Genomic DNA, 16,474 nt, shown 5'->3' with positions numbered 1-16,474 from the left:
TTAACATTAGGCACTGACAATGGTGTGAGCTTTGCCAACACAATCCTGATCTCTTTTCTTCTTGTTTGCCTTATTCATTTGTCTTGAAAAGCCAAAACAAATGGCTTTCAATTAAATATCCTGGACATAAAAGATACAAACTTTAAATCATTGCCATTTGAGCCAAAAAAAAAGTCCTCCAAACCCTGATTGGCCAAGATGAGCTCTCCTCTCCTCCTGAGTGGTCCAGGCTCCACAGTCTATCTGCAATCTCCTGGACCATCTGCAGCCGGTCCGTCCTTTATTCCTTCTCTTTTGCTTCTCTTTTCATACCTTTTCATTTCATTATCTACCATCGAGAAAATCTAATGTTGTGATTTTGAAGGTAAATCATTGGCTGAGTGAACCTCTGGCCCGAGCTCATCAGTGACAATGAAATAACTAAAATCTTAATTGAAATTGGAGTCGTAGGCCAGGTAGTAATTTCCTGGATTATGGAGATAGTGCAACGATATGGGAAAGAATCAATCTAAAAGTGATGTGTCCATCCCGGAGACGCCTGTCACCATGGCAACGTCAAATAAATATGGGAAAGAGTGTCTGGAATGCTATATATGTGGTCTGTAATTTCTTTGTGATTTTAATGCATTTTCCCTGTTGTGAAGCATTTTGAATTGAGTATGAAATGTGCTCGACAAATAAACTTGCCTTGTCTTGGTGAGTTTTGACAACCGTACTTTCCGGGCTGTAGAGCGCTCCTGAATAGAAGCAAATTTACAATGAAAAAATAAATTGTACATATACGGGCCGCACCTGTCAATAGGCCGCAGGTGACTACGTTGTAACACAAACGCGGTAGTGATCCGGTTGTCTTTTGAAGCAGGGGCCTCGTGGCACCCGAGGTCCGATGCGCCGCGGGTCTAATAAACACACAGCATTTTGAAGTTTATCACGTAACTGGGTGTGAGCTGATTGACCTGTGTCTGTGTCTTCACATCTGGATCATCTGCTCCTGAGCTCCTCCAGATTCACTTCCTCATTACACTCATTTCTCCGTGAATATGAGTCTGACAATGTAATAAAACACACAGCATTTTGAAGCTTAAAATACAGAGAACACGACATGTCTCCTGGACAGTGCTTCCACGGTCGGCACTAGTTCATAAAGGGAAATGGAACGGAAGTTAATGAATCCAACATGGCGGCGACCGAGACCAGTCCATGGATCTATTATATTATCAGCTCAGGCAATCATTTTCTCTCTTGGGTCCAAATCCGAAGTGTTCCCTAACCCTAACCCGTGTCTGAAGCGTATCTGGGCCGCCACATAATTATTGTCTTTTAAGATAGTGATTTGGGCCGCCACGAGGGCCGCCATATTGGATTCTGTAACTTCCGTCCCGATTCCCTATATGAACTAGTACCGACCGTTCCACTGTCCACTGACTTTACTTGTACAGTGTGTCAAACGCTTGCTCTTCCTGATTGAGCGCCCCCCGGTGGTCAAATCAATTGGACACACCGTTGTAATTACTGCAGGGTTCAAAGCGTGGGGAAAAAGGACTGTCTTAAAGTCTGAAAAGTACAGAACTATTGGGTTTGTATAGAATGGGCACAAACATTTTCCAATGCCATAATAACAACTGGGCGTCAGACAGAGTGGAGCAAAGCTGAACCAATGCGGTGACCAATCACAGATGACTCTCCAGTGACATACCTTCGCAGAAATGTATGATAAATGAATTGTGGCTGTGTATTAAGCAAATACACCAAAGCCACTCTCTACCTGGTCTGCCTTTGCACAAAGAGACCAACCACAACGAGAAACACAACACAAATTCCTTGGAACGTGCGTTGGACCCCTTGGCCACACATTTGCTCGTCAATCGAGAAATTGAGGAAGCAGGAGAAGGGAAATGGGACGCACACAATACAATCCAACAGAAACAATGACATGCTACAGTTACAGTCAGAAGGTCTCTAAACACTGGGGGGAGAGCCCAGTATTATGTGGGATAGACTCCTGATGTGATGTGAGTGTGCATGTCCCTGTGATGTTTATGGCTATTCAACTCAGCCAGGCCAAGGTCTCTGGGGCCGAGGTGCACAACACCATTAGGTTTTTGTGAGAAATAACATACAAAATGCTTTAACAACATTGCTTGGCAAAATGGCCCATCCAGGATTGAACCAGAATCAAACTAGGACTAAAACAAGACCAAACCAGGTCTAAACTAGCGTTAAGCCAGAATTAAACCAGTTAACAAGATTTTATTGTTATTTTTTAATACTTGGACCTGGTTGTGGGCCGGATTAAATCACTTGGAGGGCCGGATTTGACCCGCAGGCCTTATGTTGAAATGCCCTGTGTAAATATGTCCGGCTGAAATAGTTTACTAGAATGATAAAATCCCTGAAGTTTGAATACACAAATACTTTAGGCTAAAACTGGGTCAATTTACATGGCTAGAAAATCTGATAACTAGAGTAATCAGATAACCCGATAATCTACTCCGTTGTAACAACGAAATTTCCCCTTGTGTGGACATCAAAGGATTATCTTATCTTATCTTAACCAGACCAGTCAGATATTTAGATTTTTATTTGATAGACAAAATACGATCAAGTTTAGAATATCCTTTTCTCTTTCATGTTCTCCTTTTCCTGAATCTGCTCATCCATGGATGTTATTAAAGAGGCAACTGCAACTTTTCCATGTCGATGAGGAACATTAGTTTTGCTCCAGAACAGACATTATTGTTAAAGGTTTTGCTTCCCAACCAGGGGTACGTGAGCACTGAGGTACTTGGTATACATTCTGGATTAACAAATAACAATAAATTAAGTAGTATTTTCTACATCAATATCAACAATTAAATATAGAAGTAATAATAAGCACTATATTATTGAATATATTTATTTGCCTAGTATTTGAAATACTACTTAGTACTTAAGAAAGATAAGAGAACCTTTATTTGTCCCACAATGGGGAAATTCCAGTGTTGCAACGCAGAGTAGGTACAGAAGTATAATAATAAAAAACAGATGACTTATAAAAACACTCTACTTAGAGGGTGAGACAAAGATTTGAGGGTTCTATATAAAAAAGGCAGAGCAAGTACTGAATTGACCTGGTGTAAGAATAAGATTTGAAAAGCAGAAACACGATGCCTGGTTAATAGTTTGTTGATTAAAGTGACAGCCACAGATAAGCAATAACAGACAATACAACACAAAAAAGATCGTTTTAATTCTTCAAACTTCATGTTAAAACTGCTCATGAGCTGAACTGAAACATCTTTCAAGGTGAATTAACCTTTTATATATTTCATGGCAAAGTACAATGTTATCAATCTGGCAGGGATTCTGTGTGCAGGTGGTGGAGTGGTTAAGGCGACAGCACATATGCCTTGCTCCATGTGCAGCCGGTGTCATGAGTTCAAATCCTGGCTCTGACAGTTTACTGCATGTCCTCCCTTCTCTCATCTTCATTTCTCATCTGTCCTGTCTAATGAAGCCAACAGGCCAAAAACAATAGAATCTGATGCTTGTTATGGTGAAACGTCTCTATGAAGAGGCGGGTTTTAATATTACTAAGATAAGATAAGATATTCCTTTATTGTCCCACATGGGGAAATTTCATTGTTGCAACGTAGGTAGATACAGAAGAAAAGAACAGATCACTTATAGGAAGTTTGAAAAACACTCTCAGTAGAAGATCTCCTATAAACAAAAACTCCCATAGACAAAACCTCCCATTTCCCAACAAGGGATGGAGGGGAAAATAATAAAGATAAAAATAAATACATAAATACCAGGTCAGTATTAGGTCAGTATTGGGAGTGTTCAGGACTAACAGTGTTTGTTATAAAGTCTGACAACAGCAGGAAGGAAAGACCTGCGAAACCTTTCCTTCACACAGCGAGGGTGTGTGAAGCCGCTTTACATCAATATTGCGGTCTACAAAATGCAAAACGATGATCAACTTATATTTAATCTCAATACTAAGAACCTGCAAAAAACATAATATGTCTCCTTTAAAGTACATTCTTGTATAGTATTTTATGAGTGATTATGACAACAGAAAAATGCCAATAAACACGAAAACAGAGGGTTGAAGTCTTTTTTTACTAATCATTTACTCTTGCAGGACTATGAAGGCGGGTGCAGGACTCCTCTCTGCAGTAGCGCTGTTCCTCCTGGTGGGGGCGGTGTCGAGCCAAAGACCGCCGCGACCGAAAAAACCCACCAAGCGCCCGCCCCCCTCCAGGAGACCCTCGGTGCCCCGGCCCTCCCTCCCCGAACCCAAAGAGCCCACGGACCTGCCGCCGGTGATCATGGGCAGGTCCGACCTGTTCGAGGCATGTCCCAGAGTCTGCACCTGCACCAGGGCTTACCCCGAGGCCCTGTTCTGCGAGAACCACAACCTCCGCTCGGTCCCTGTGGTCCCGGCGCGGACGCATTACCTTTACCTGCAGAACAACTACATCACCGAGCTGACCGCCGAGCCCTTCGCCAACGCCACGGACGTGCGCTGGATCAACCTGGCCAACAATCGTATCCAGCGCATCGACAAACAGGTGACGCACGTTTGTCTGTTTGTGTTTCATTTGCTTCTACTCTAAATGATGGCTAACTGACTTCTACATGTGCCTGAAAGATGATTCTGTTCATCGATAATCGTAATATAATCGTAAGAACTAATGGATTATAATCGTGAGGATCGTAGGCCGCAACATTGAGTAATCCCAGTTTAATGTCATTTGTGTTTCTTCTCACAATAATCATTAACTAAAATTTGCTATCGTGACGTCCCTAATCGCAACAAACTGAAATAAAGTCATTTTGGAATTGAATAATCGTTTTCTGGACTGAATACAGGCTCCAGAAGATTCACGTGCTGAGCATTTCATGACTCGGACAAAGCAGAAAAATGCATCAAACCGTAAACAGGAAGTAAACATGTAAATAGCGTGTTTTCGGTCTGTCAGCACACTCCATTTACTATAGAGAAAAGTACAATAAAACTGTCTATTTATGTAAAAAGGCAGATTAAACTCATGATACACTCCCAGATCTTCTACTTTTTGCTAATGTCCCATAAACATCTTTATAATCTAAATAATCTAAATATCATAATATAATAAATATTTTGGTTGATTAAAGCAGTGCCACAACACACAACGCTATACAAAAGAATGAAAAAGTAAAGAATACAAAACTACCCTTAAAGCAGTAACTTCAGCAGTAGAGCTCCCCCTGCAGCTCGCTTGCAAAAATACACTGTCAGAGAACAGACCCAAAAGTCTCATTTTCTTCTTTTTACATTTTTTAAGTTGAAATAAGGCAGTTTATTGCTGGTTTTCCACCAGAGACAACTACAGACCCTGCAAACGGCCCAAAAATACTCAAAGTAATCATCAAAGGAACTTCCAAAGACGTTGAATAATAAAGTGATACTCAGTTTTCCTTTAAATGTGTGGCAGGTGTTTGAGCACCTGCCGTCGCTGCTGTACCTTTACGCCCAGAGGAACCAGCTGAAGGAAGTCCCGGCCGGTCTGCCCACGAGTCTGGAGCAACTGAGACTCGCCAAGAACAGAATCACCAGCATCCCCCCGGGAGCCTTCAACAAGATGGGCAACCTGACCCTGCTGGACCTGTACCACAACCAGGTGCTCGGCCACGCCCAGGAAAACAAACACCAACACGAGACCATCACGCTCTCTCTTCTGTTACAGTTTAGATCCGATCACGAGTCACGGAGTCAGAATCTGAAACTTTTAGGAAATACCTCCAGCTTTTATTGCCATTGTCTATGAATAAAAACAAGATTCATAAACTAGGAACTTTTGTGGGTGATAAAGTGCATTATACTAGATGTTTGAATGATATTTAAGTAAACAACTGCAAGAGAAGTAACATTTGAGAGAAGAAGTCAATGTAAAACTAATAATAATAATAATAATACGAGATGTTTGGTCAGAACTGCAGCTACAAAACGACAGAAGCCGTTTTGTTCTTTGCAGAGGAAATTCTGTTCATAATCTACAAACTGAAAACCATTTTCTGTGCTGCACGTTCAGCTGAGACGTGTCCTTCTCTTTACTGTGATTGGTTGAACAGAGCTGTCACTCACTCAGAGGAGGCGTGGCTGGGGTAAGTCTTTTGACGTAAAGCAGCAGGAGACAGAAAAACACTGAAGAAAACTTGACCAAAATGGCCCATTGTCGAACATGTGCAGTGCGTTCAGTCTTTCTCTTTCTCCGGGACGTCCTGTGACTCACCTGTTGTCGGGATTTTGGGCGTGTGTCGCTCAACAGCGTTTAAACCCAACAGTGACATCACCAAATACTTTTAAAAGCTGATGTGTTTTCTTGTACACGGATGATCTCACACACGTTTCCTCGAAAGGCCCCAAACCGGTTATTATTAGACCTTATTATGTGACGAATGACGACTCCTTTATTTTCTTAAATGATAAAGTTTCTAGAACGCAGCTCTACTTCCTGTATATTTAATTGAACCACTTGTGTTATTGCACCAAAGAAAGTCATAATTAGAAGAATATGAAATGACAACATTGTGAGCTGGAGGCAGCGGAGGAAAGTCACAAAGTACAAAAGTAAAAGTGCTTAGGTAGCTGTCCAGTACTTTACTTAAGTACATTTCACAGTGAATCATGTTTACTGAAATATAAAAGTATTTTCTCTTTCAGACCCGGGAAACGTCTTGCCCACATGTTTAGAGTTTCCAGTTCAAAAGTAAGTCAAATGTTCAGGGTTTTGTTTCTTTCTGCTGCAGCTGAGCGACACGGACCTGAGCAAGAACACGTTTCAGGACCTGATCGGTTTGATGCAGCTCAATTTGGCCCATAACGTGTTGAAGAAGATGCCCTCAGGGGTCCCCAGGGGCCTCATCCAGCTGTTCCTGGACAAGAACCGCATCGACGACATCCCAAAGTGAGTGCCCGGTGACCTACGACCTCAGAGACCCCGCCCCTCGTTAAAGGGGAGGGTCCCAGTGCACGGTGACCACAACCACAGAGACCCCGCCCCTCGTTAAAGGGGAGGGTCCCAGTGCACGGTGACCCACGACCTCAGAGACCCCGCCCCTCGTTAAAGGGGAGGGTCCCAGTGCACGGTGACCCACGACCACAGAGACCCCGCCCCTCGTTAAAGGGGAGGGTTCCAGTGCACAGTGACCACGACCACAGAGACCCGCCCCTCGTTAAAGGGGAGGGTCCCAGTGCACGGTAACCCACGACCACAGAGACCCCGCCCCTCGTTAAAGGGGAGGGTTCCAGTGCACAGTGACCACGACCACAGAGACCCCGCCCCTCGTTAAAGGGGAGGGTTCCAGTGCACGGTGACCACAACCACAGAGACCCCGCCCCTCGTTAAAGGGGAGGGTCCCAGTGCACGGTGACCCACGACCTCAGAGACCCCGCCCCTCGTTAAAGGGGAGGGTTCCAGTGCACAGTGACCACGACCACAGAGACCCGCCCCTCGTTAAAGGGGAGGGTCCATGTGCACAGTGACCACAACCACAGAGACCCCGCCCCTCGTTAAAGGGGAGGGTCCCAGTGCACGATGACCCACGACCACAGAGACCCCGCCCCTCGTTAAAGGGGAGGGTCCCAGTGCACGGTGACCCACGACCACAGAGACCCCGCCCCTCGTTAAAGGGGAGGGTTCCAGTGCACAGTGACCACGACCACAGAGACCCGCCTCTCGTTAAAGGGGAGGGTCCCAGTGCACAGTGACCACAACCACAGAGACCCCGCCCCTCGTTAAAGGGGAGGGTCCCAGTGCACGGTGACCCACGACCACAGAGACCCCGCCCCTCGTTAAAGGGGAGGGTCCCAGTGCACGGTGACCCACGACCACAGAGACCCCGCCCCTCGTTAAAGGGGAGGGTTCCAGTGCACAGTGACCACGACCACAGAGACCCGCCCCTCGTTAAAGGGGAGGGTCCCAGTGCACAGTGACCACAACCACAGAGACCCCGCCCCTCGTTAAAGGGGAGGGTCCCAGTGCACGATGACCCACGACCACATAGACCCGCCCCTCGTTAAAGGGGAGGGTCCCAGTGCACGGTGACCACAACCACAGAGACCCCGCCCCTCGTTAAAGGGGAGGGTCCCAGTGCACGGTGACCCGCGACCTCAGAGACCCCGCCCCTCGTTTAAGGGGAGGGTCCCAGTGCACGGTGACCCACGACCACAGAGACCCCGCCCCTCGTTAAAGGGGAGGGTTCCAGTGCACAGTGACCACGACCACAGAGACCCGCCTCTCGTTAAAGGGGAGGGTCCCAGTGCACAGTGACCACAACCACAGAGACCCCGCCCCTCGTTAAAGGGGAGGGTCCCAGTGCACGGTGACCCACGACCACAGAGACCCCGCCCCTCGTTAAAGGGGAGGATTCCAGTGCACGGTGACCACGACCACAGAGACCCCGCCCCTCGTTAAAGGGGAGGGTCCCAGTGCACGGTGACCCACGACCTCAGAGACCCCGCCCCTCGTTAAAGGGGAGGGTCCCAGTGCACGGTGACCCACGACCTCAGAGACCCCGCCCCTTGTTAAAGGGGAGGGTCCCAGTGCACGGTAACCCACGACCACAGAGACCCCGCCCCTCGTTAAAGGGGAGGGTCCCAGTGCACGGTGACCACGACCACAGAGACCCGCCTCTCGTTAAAGGGGAGGGTCCCAGTGCACGGTGACCACAACCACAGAGACCCCGCCCCTCGTTAAAGGGGAGGGTCCCAGTGCACGGTGACCCACGACCACAGAGACCCCGCCCCTCGTTAAAGGGGAGGGTCCCAGTGCACGGTGACCCACGACCACAGAGACCCCGCCCCTCGTTAAAGGGGAGGGTCCCAGTGCACGGTGACCCGCGACCTCAGAGACCCCGCCCCTCGTTTAAGGGGAGGGTCCCAGTGCACGGTGACCCACGACCACAGAGACCCCGCCCCTCGTTAAAGGGGAGGGTTCCAGTGCACAGTGACCACGACCACAGAGACCCGCCTCTCGTTAAAGGGGAGGGTCCCAGTGCACAGTGACCACAACCACAGAGACCCCGCCCCTCGTTAAAGGGGAGGGTCCCAGTGCACGGTGACCCACGACCACAGAGACCCCGCCCCTCGTTAAAGGGGAGGGTCCCAGTGCACGGTGACCCACGACCACAGAGACCCCGCCCCTCGTTAAAGGGGAGGGTTCCAGTGCACGGTGACCACGACCACAGAGACCCCGCCCCTCGTTAAAGGGGAGGGTCCCAGTGCACGGTGACCCATGACCTCAGAGACCCCGCCCCTCGTTAAAGGGGAGGGTCCCAGTGCACGGTGACCCACGACCTCAGAGACCCCGCCCCTTGTTAAAGGGGAGGGTCCCAGTGCACGGTAACCCACGACCACAGAGACCCCGCCCCTCGTTAAAGGGGAGGGTCCCAGTGCACGGTGACCACGACCACAGAGACCCCGCCCCTCGTTAAAGGGGAGGGTCCCAGTGCACGGTGACCCACGACCACAGGGGAGGGTTCCAGTGCACAGTGACCACGACCACAGAGACCCCGCCCCTCGTTAAAGGGGAGGGTTCCAGTGCACAGTGACCACGACCACAGAGACCCCGCCCCTCGTTAAAGGGGAGGGTTCCAGTGCACAGTGACCACGACCACAGAGACCCGCCCCTCGTTAAAGGGGAGGGTCCCAGTGCACAGTGACCACAACCACAGAGACCCCGCCCCTCGTTAAAGGGGACGGTCCCAGTGCACAATGACCCACGACCACAGAGACCCCGCCCCTCGTTAAAGGGGAGGGTCCCAGTGCACGGTGACCCACGACTACAGAGACCCCGCCCCTCGTTAAAGGGGAGGGTTCCAGTGCACAGTGACCACGACCACAGAGACCCGCCTCTCGTTAAAGGGGAGGGTCCCAGTGCACAGTGACCACAACCACAGAGACCCCGCCCCTCGTTAAAGGGGAGGGTCCCAGTGCACGGTGACCCACGACCACAGAGACCCCGCCCCTCGTTAAAGGGGCGGGTCCCAGTGCACGGTGACCCACGACCACAGAGACCCCGCCCCTCGTTAAAGGGGAGGGTTCCAGTGCACGGTGACCACGACCACAGAGACCCCGCCCCTCGTTAAAGGGGAGGGTCCCAGTGCACGGTGACCCATGACCTCAGAGACCCCGCCCCTCGTTAAAGGGGAGGGTCCCAGTGCACGGTGACCCACGACCTCAGAGACCCCGCCCCTTGTTAAAGGGGAGGGTCCCAGTGCACGGTAACCCACGACCACAGAGACCCCGCCCCTCGTTAAAGGGGAGGGTCCCAGTGCACGGTGACCACGACCACAGAGACCCCGCCCCTCGTTAAAGGGGAGGGTCCCAGTGCACGGTGACCCACGACCACAGGGGAGGGTTCCAGTGCACAGTGACCACGACCACAGAGACCCCGCCCCTCGTTAAAGGGGAGGGTCCCAGTGCACGATGACCCACGACCACAGAGACCCCGCCCCTCGTTAAAGGGGAGGGTCCCAGTGCACGGTGACCCACGACCACAGAGACCCCGCCCCTCGTTAAAGGGGAGGGTCCCAGTGCACGGTGACCACGACCACAGAGACCCCGCCCCTCGTTAAAGGGGAGGGTCCCAGTGCACGGTGACCCACGACCACAGAGACCCCGCCCCTCGTTAAAGGGGAGGGTCCCAGTGCACGGTGACCCACGACCTCAGAGACCCCGCCCCTCGTTAAAGGGGAGGGTTCCAGTGCACGGTGACCCACGACCTCAGAGACCCCGCCCCTCGTTAAAGGGGAGGGTCCCAGTGCACGGTGACCCACGACCTCAGAGACCCCGCCCCTCGTTAAAGGGGAGGGTCCCAGTGCACGGTGACCACGACCTCAGAGACCCCGCCCCTCGTTAAAGGGTAGGGTCCCAGTGCACGGTGACCACGACCTCAGAGACCCCGCAGAAGAATCATTATTTTACAGATGTGAAAGGACTTTTATTTAATAAACGTTTAACTCTAATTCAGCGTCTTCAAATGAACACGCAGCATCATCAGTGCAGCGCTGTAGGAACATGTCCAAACACTCGGACCACAGTTTGGGGACTTTCCTGTCAGACCAGGAACCTTCAGGTGAAGTGGCTGCAGATGAATGTACTTTTTTGTTCATGGTTGATGCAGATTGGTTTGAATCCAAATGACAGTAAAAGTCCGGTTTTGATCTCTTACTTTTCAAATATCATGTAAAATGAACGCAAGACTGAATATGATGCTCGATAAAAGCTTCTTGCATCTTATTTTAGTGGCAAACCTGACAAAAACACAAGAAAAAGTATATTTGTCATGTCATATTTGACCTTGACTTAACTGTGTGCAAACTTGGTCTAACTTTATTGAAGCAGGACTAAAACAAAGACTAAAATGTCTCAAAATAAACTCTAGAAGAGCCTGATCAATCGATTGGTTTCAAGATCAATCAGAAAGAAAAAGCAAAAACCTACAAAATTAAGAATAAACATGCTATACACTTTTGGACTAATTGATAAAGTGAAATACCAAATTTGAGGCATTATTTTCAAAGGTTTGTGAAGAGTACTGGGATATCTGGAGTATGTATGTTAAAGGTGCACTATGTAACCTTTATTGTGGAGGGTTTTATTGCTTAAAACACCTTAAAAAAATCATTACAAATAACAAAATGTTCTCCACTGATGCAAAGAAAAGCCACACATCAATATTTATGCTCTAAAAGACAAAGTTCCACGTGTCTTTGATCGAACAATAAGTCGATGTAGTAATTATCATAATGCACCTTTAATCCACGGTTTTCGTCTCTTTTGTTCTCCAGAAATTACTTCGACGGCTTGTCTCACCTGGCGTTCCTGAGGCTGAACTATAACCAGCTCAGTGACAGAGGCGTCCCCAAAAGTGTCTTCAACATCTCGTCTCTCCTGGACCTGCAGCTGGCGCACAACCAGCTCTCGTCTGTCCCCGTGTTCAACAGTCGCCTGGAGCAACTGCACCTCAACCACAACACCATCGAGAGTCAGTGCCCCGCAGACACCACCAGGGGGTTCACGGGACCTGCAGACACCACCAGGGGGTTCATGGGGCCTGCAGACACCACCAGGGGGTTCCACCAGGGGGTTCCACCAGGGGGTTCCACCAAGGGGTTCACGGGGCCTGCAGACACCACCAGGGGGTTCACGTGGCCTCCAAACACCACCAGGGGGTTCACGGGGCCTGCAAACACCACCAGGGGGTTCACGGGACCTGCAGACACCACCAGGGGGTTCATGGGGCCTGCAGACACCACCAGGGGGTTCACGTGGCCTCCAAACACCACCAGGGGGTTCACGGGGCCTGCAAACACCACCAGGGGGTTCACGGGACCTGCAGACACCACCAGGGGGTTCATGGGGCCTGCAGACACCACCAGGGGGTTCCACCAGGGGGTTCAACCAGGGGGTTCCACCAGGGGGTTCACGGGGCCTGCAGACACCACCAGGGGGTTGCACCAGGGGGTTCACGGGGCCTCCAAACACCACCAGGGGGTTCACGGGGCCTCCAAACACCACCAGGGGGTTCACGGAGATGGGAGCACGACAAGGACATCCGGATATTTAGGCTGTCTAACTGCGGTGGATGGTTTAGAGGGTTTTTAACATCGCAGCCTCGGGAGTCACACTTTAGAGATGAATCTGTCTCGAGTTATTGTGGTAAAAACTGAAATTTACAGTAAAAAGTACGTTCTGATCATTTGGGTTTTACAGGGGGTCAGAGGGCAACAATAAAGGGTCGGGGGGCTGACTTTGGCCCAGGTTCAAGTTTAAATTGCGCTAAAAGTTGTATGTTTTTAAATAGTTGAGGTGTGTCAGAAAAATCTGAAATGAAACGTAAAAGTGCAACAAAAAACACCAAAATTATTAGAATAAAAAAAAAATACATTTAGAAAATTACCAGGTAAAATTTAAAAAATCTGAAGCGCAAACTACATCAGTGGATTCTCAAACTGTGGTACATGAGCTTGTTCCGGTTGTACACAGCGTCTTGTTTGATTTTAAGTCAGTTTTATCCATATTTTCTCTCCTTTTTTAGTTGTTCCTTGATTTTAACTTCTATGAGCCCCAGTTTAGCCCTGGTTTACACTGTTCTAGTGCTGTTTTAGACCTGTTTTAGACCTGTTTTACACCTGTTTTACACCTGTTTTACACCTGTTTTACACCTGTTTTAGACCCGATTGTGCTCGGACTTCAGTGGCACTTGGTGTGAAGCGTTCCAGTGTTCTACATCACACAATAGAACGTGTTGGATGTTACAAAAACCCTCACGGGGCTGAACATGTGCTAAACACTTTATATATCAGGCTCTAAAACCTTAAAGTTACATTACGTTTACTCAGTTACACATTTTAAACATTTAGTCGATAGATAAAGGAGAAAGACTCGTTTACAGACATTTCATCCAGACACAAATGAGCGACAGTGGCGTGTTTGTCGCGCCCTGGTGGAGACGATGTGCAGTTGCAAGTCAGATCCATCATTTCACAAGACTCAGAGACGTCTCCGTGGTGACGCAACGCTGTTATATGTCACTATGGTGCGATTCGTTGGCAGTGAGAGCGACGTGCATTTCCAGTCGATTGTCAGAACGAGTTTGAGTTTCCGGTTGTTCTTCCAGAAGCAGAAGCAACTTTCTGCTCCAGACGTGAAACCGTTTTTAATAAAGCGTTTGGCTTCACTTCAAAAGAAACATCGACCAAACTCGTTCTGACAAAGAAATGATGGCGTTTACTATCTCTGAAATACTGCAGTAGATTTACTCGAAGCGCTTTGATTTCCTCTATTCATGAGTTTCAACATTTTACGCTATTTTTCCCGTTCCAAAGATATGATTTTTAGTTTGAAAATTCTTAATCGCTGTGGTCCTAATTTCTCATAATTTTGGATAACAAACAAAAACCATGTACAATACTATGGTCGTTTAGTCGATTAATCGGTCAATGGTGTCTTAGTCGACCCAAAGTGAGAAAGATGCAGAGGCCGGTCCAGTTTGACCGTTATTTTCCGCAGTAATTTGGTATTTTACCTCGTGCAAAGTGGTTTTTGAGTGAATTTATGATCATTTGTGTGTATTTTAGGTCCGATATTGTGTCCGATTATAGAAGCGTAAAGGAGTGCAGCGTTATATGTCTCTAAGTGGTGTTTTTGTGACAGGCATCAACGGCACTCTGCTGTGTCCCTACAGTCTGGAGGCGGAGCCAGAGGACCACAGCCTCGGGCCACGCCTCAGGTCAGAACCTTTAAACTCCGCCTTCATCACATCCAAACACACATGAAGCGGTCAATAAATTCTACAGCATCAAACTGTAACAAAACAACATGAAACAGATCATTTTCTATTCACTTGTTTTAAAAGGAACATTTAACTCCAGAACGGCCTCTACAATGATATAGTAATATAATTCAAATGTTGCACATGAAAGTGATATTTCAGCTGTTGTGCTGTTGTTTTCCAGATATCTGCGTTTGGACGGGAACCACCTGGCCCCGCCCCTCCCCATGGACGTCACCATGTGCTTCAGACACCTGCACGCCGTCGTCATGTAGACACCTGCACGCCGTCGTCATGTAGACACCTGCACGCCGTCGTCATGTAGACACCTGCACGCCGTCGTCATGTAGACACCTGCACGCCGTCGTCATGTAGACACCTGCACGCCGTCGTCATGTAGACACCTGCACGCCGTCGTCATGTAGACACCTGCACGCCGTCGTCATGTAGACCGGGACCAGGACCAGGACCAAACCAAGACCAAACCAAGCTCTCAACTAGGACTAGGTCTGAAACAGAAACTATGGCTTCGTTGCACAAACACAAGGTCAAAATTTAGAATAAATTGGGCCTAAACCCAGAACTAAACCAGGACTGTAAAAGGACCAAACCAAGTCTAAGTCCGAATTAAACTGGGATCAAACAAATACAAGTGTGAACACGCCCTAAAAATCTGGGTCAGAGATTAAAAAGGTCTAAATTAGAACCAAGGCCAAATCCCAACATTTACCATTGAAACACGCGCAGCACATAAACTGGGACAAGACTGAGACTAAACCAGGAACTAAACTTGGACTGAACCTGGACCAAAGAATGAAACCAAAGCCTAAACCAGGATTTAAATGTGGATTAAAACCAGGTTAAATTTGGACTAATCCAGTATTAAGAAGGTCTGATTGAACTCGGTCTAAAGGATTTAACAATGACAATATCTGGACTGAACCCGAGTTACACTAAGTTAATAAACCATAAATAATCAGTGGAACTTGAACTGCCAAAGATTCTAAGTTTGTTCTGTGTTTGATGAAAAGAATCCTGAGCTCGAGAGACGGAAACGGCATTTAATTCATGTTTTAATCATGTTTTAATCATGTGATAATTGTAATATGTGTAAAATAACTCCACATCCAGGAGACATTGAGGTCATCGTGACGCAAAACAATGACATGAAAAGAGCTTAAAACTACCATGTAGTTCTATGGTCCAGAATGCACCTGTGACGTTTAAATACTCATGTAAAATCATGTAAAAATCATTTATTTTTACTCTTTTTTTCTGTATAAAGCCACTTTGTACAAAAATAAATACATCTTTTGCTCTACGAGTTTTCTTTCTTTCACATTGTCATTACAGTTACTTTTTAGTTGTATTTCATTCTACAATTAACACAAAATTATTGTGTAAAAAAAAAAAATTCTGTCGCAATAAAATGTATCATGTGTATAAAATGTAATTTCTGAATTATTTATGTCTGATGTTCTTAAATTAATTGAGTTCACAAATGATAATAGTTTATTTTCTCTGGTCAAACTGGACTTTGAACCAGTCCCAGGCGTTTTGACAAGAAACAAAAAATCAAAGTCACATGTGGATATAACGAATAATGTTGGCAGGTGTCAGCGTCGTGAGTTCGAATCCGGCTCTCGACAATTTGCTGCAATGTCCTTCCCTGGTCTCATTCCCTTTTCACACTGTCCTTCTGAATAAAGCCTAAGCCCAAAAAGAATCTGTAAAAAAAGAAAGAAAAAAAGAAAATTAGGTTGAAATATATTAATTTTAAATGGAAATTGTGAAAAATGTATCGTGGGATTCCACAGGGTTCTGTTTTGGGCCCTAAACTATTGATATTGACATTAAATTCATAAGGTACTGATGTTCTTTAATTCATTTTGTTTGTAAATGACACCACAGTTTATTTCTCTGGTCAGTGTGGACTTTCAGCCAGTAGCCAGTGTCACGTGTGTTTGACAAAAACAATCTAATTTGAGTCACGTATGGATATAATGAATAATTAAAGTGTTCGAGGCAAATTTATAATCCAAAAATGAAAGTAAAACAGTCGCCACTGTCAAACGTAAAGAACCAGGGACAGTGACAATAGAAAGAGCTCATTTGGTCATATTTTAGTTTGATTATATTTTAATCTTCTCAGTGACTCAAAAGAG

At 47.3% G+C, this 16,474-nt stretch overlaps 1 protein-coding gene across 1 annotated transcript in view; it reads left to right on the top strand.

The window, feature by feature from the left end:
• prelp (proline/arginine-rich end leucine-rich repeat protein) overlaps positions 1 to 15,630 on the top strand; it is a 21,196-nt gene extending 5,566 nt beyond the window's left edge. Inside the window, exons 2-7 of the mRNA XM_072451410.1 lie at positions 4,130 to 4,559; positions 5,466 to 5,651; positions 6,781 to 6,938; positions 11,824 to 12,020; positions 14,192 to 14,267; positions 14,494 to 15,630. Of these exons, the coding sequence (XP_072307511.1) occupies positions 4,134 to 4,559; positions 5,466 to 5,651; positions 6,781 to 6,938; positions 11,824 to 12,020; positions 14,192 to 14,267; positions 14,494 to 14,584 (1,134 nt within the window). The 5' untranslated portion in view covers positions 4,130 to 4,133 and the 3' untranslated portion in view covers positions 14,585 to 15,630. The remainder of the gene's footprint in view (positions 1 to 4,129; positions 4,560 to 5,465; positions 5,652 to 6,780; positions 6,939 to 11,823; positions 12,021 to 14,191; positions 14,268 to 14,493) is intronic.
• Positions 15,631 to 16,474: the final 844 nt, after the last annotated feature.

This window comes from Eucyclogobius newberryi, unplaced genomic scaffold, assembly GCF_026437365.1.
Source record: "Eucyclogobius newberryi isolate DKJ021-1_F unplaced genomic scaffold, fEucNew1.0.hap1 SCAF_19, whole genome shotgun sequence".
NCBI lineage: Eukaryota > Metazoa > Chordata > Actinopteri > Gobiiformes > Gobiidae > Eucyclogobius > Eucyclogobius newberryi.
The sequence above is the reverse complement of the archived record's forward strand: the minus strand, read 5'-3'. Positions and strand labels throughout refer to the sequence as shown.